The sequence below is a fragment of the Rutidosis leptorrhynchoides genome, chromosome 3 (assembly GCF_046630445.1).
Source record: "Rutidosis leptorrhynchoides isolate AG116_Rl617_1_P2 chromosome 3, CSIRO_AGI_Rlap_v1, whole genome shotgun sequence".
Classification (NCBI taxonomy): domain Eukaryota; kingdom Viridiplantae; phylum Streptophyta; class Magnoliopsida; order Asterales; family Asteraceae; genus Rutidosis; species Rutidosis leptorrhynchoides.
In genome coordinates, this window is record NC_092335.1 from 44,406,255 (window position 1) to 44,408,330 (window position 2,076).

The following is a 2,076-nucleotide window of genomic DNA, read 5'->3' on the forward strand; positions in this document are numbered from 1 at the left end:
TGTCTATGTTTAATGCTAAACCCCGTAAAAGGGTAGCCAACTCTGGTTGATTTACTATGTCATTTAGTTTCGAGTACGGCCAGAAAAAAAAGCAACTATAAATAATCTTCTACAACTTGAATATACCCTTAATTCTCTTAAAGTAGTTACATGGTTTTGGTGACATGTTTATAATTTTGACCCAAGTATGTCTTTTTCTTGATGGTGGAAGTTATATGCACTGGACAAAAAAGCTTAGTGGTTCATTAAATATGTGTATGTGAAAGGGGTTAACTGTAATATCTATTTAAATGTTGCCACTAATAACTTCAGATTAGTTAGAAGCTTGCCTTTAGCTAATATGTTGTTTATCTACTATAATTATGTCTTGGTCTCAGTTCCAAATACAAAAAGTACTTTTTTGAATCTAAGCCTTATGATCCTTTATGCCTAGCTGTTTCCGATAAATCTTGCAATTGTTGTGCACATTTTGTATCGTTGGGTCAAACAAGATAATTTATATGAAGTTTTCTAAAAATTGTTTTTGAAGATCAGTGACTCTCATTTTGATAGTTGAAATGATTTTTGTTGAATTTAAAGCCAAGGTGTGTTTTTGGATGTCAGTGTGATGGTTTTTTCCAGCAAGTGAGTTGGCAAACACATTTTTTTTGTTCAATTCTCTTCTACTATGTTTGATTGCAAAAGAGTACCTTAACAATGCTTTGAAGATTCTTTTTCGCGCTTTAGGTCCATCTCCAATTATAAAAAAAAACTCAACAATTAGAATGGTAACATCAATGAAGAAATGGAGAAAATGAAGATGGAAGAAAAGACGAAGAGGAAATGTATATAAATGAATCCGAAGGTTCTTAACAAGTGGGTAGTTGTCATATGTTAATTGGAAATTTCTCTTTTCCTGGGATTTCCAACTCTACAGGTATATCCACTAGGTTTACTTATAAATTATCATAATATGTTTCTGGGCTATTAGTGTTGGATATATTTATTTTTAGTGGTTAATGCTTTTCTTTTTTGTATTTAGTTGCCGATGGTGTTCCCACTGTTTCACTCCTGACACATACCAGTAGTATACAGCCTCATTGTAGTTTGCGACACACATTATCGGTGACACCTAATCTCGATGTTTAGCATTAATTTGTGTTCCATTTTTTATGGTATATAAATATGTACTACATTTCTTACATTTAGCTTAAACATTTTTAGCTTAAACATTTTAACTTTTTGCACACTAATTATAATTAAATGTGTAGTTTTCACTGTAGTTATTTTTGTTTCTTATCTATAATGAGATGTATTGTTTTGTTTGCTTTTTGTATGTGTCATTTGTAGTGATGTAATGGGATAAGATAATAATGTAACTGGATTATTCTGTTATAAATGGGCTGTACATATGTGAATTGTAATGAAATGATATATGGTTAAATAACTAAGAAACTGAATTTATGCAGTTGGAGCTGATGCTGATGATGAGAGAATCAGCTTGCTGTTGACTGAGGCAAAGGGTAAGGATATCACCGAGTTGATTGCATCTGGCCGGGAAAAGTTATCCTCCGTTCCGTCAGGTGGTGGTGGTGTTGCGGTTGCTGGTGCAACCGGTGGTGGTGGTGCTGCATCTGCAGCAGCAGCTGCTGAGTCGAAAAAAGAAGAAAAGGTTGAAGAGAAAGAGGAGTCCGATGATGTAAGCTCTTCTTTACTTTACTTAGTCCATTGTATTTTCATGACTGCTTATCATTCTCAACCCGTTTATTTAATTGAAATATTTGACATGTCTTTTTTTTCTTTTCTTTTCCAAGATATGGGTTTCAGTTTGTTTGACTAGAAAGGATCTTTTCTCTTTTTCGAAGAATACTTGATGTTCTGTTTTTTTAATATGGAATGTAGGTATTGTTTTCTATTTGGTTATATTGGAAAACGGATTGTGTAATAGTGTAGAAGTCTTGAATGTATGATTTAGTTGAAGATCTATGATTCTTGAATCAAAGTGGCTTATTTTTCACATATACTGCCTTTTTTTTACAATATATTTAGTGTGTATGTTCAAGTAGGGATGAGATCCACGTACCGGTACCAAACCAT

At 33.0% G+C, this 2,076-nt stretch overlaps 1 protein-coding gene across 1 annotated transcript; it reads left to right on the top strand.

Moving 5' to 3' along the window:
- The first annotated feature begins 777 nt into the window (after positions 1 to 777).
- Positions 778 to 1,819, top strand: LOC139896039 (large ribosomal subunit protein P2C-like). The gene is made up of 3 exons (XM_071878618.1): positions 778 to 916; positions 1,449 to 1,678; positions 1,793 to 1,819. Exons 1-3 carry the CDS (start codon positions 871 to 873, stop codon positions 1,817 to 1,819), a joined length of 303 nt encoding a protein of 100 aa, XP_071734719.1. The 5' UTR covers positions 778 to 870.
- The last annotated feature ends 257 nt before the right edge of the window (positions 1,820 to 2,076 follow it).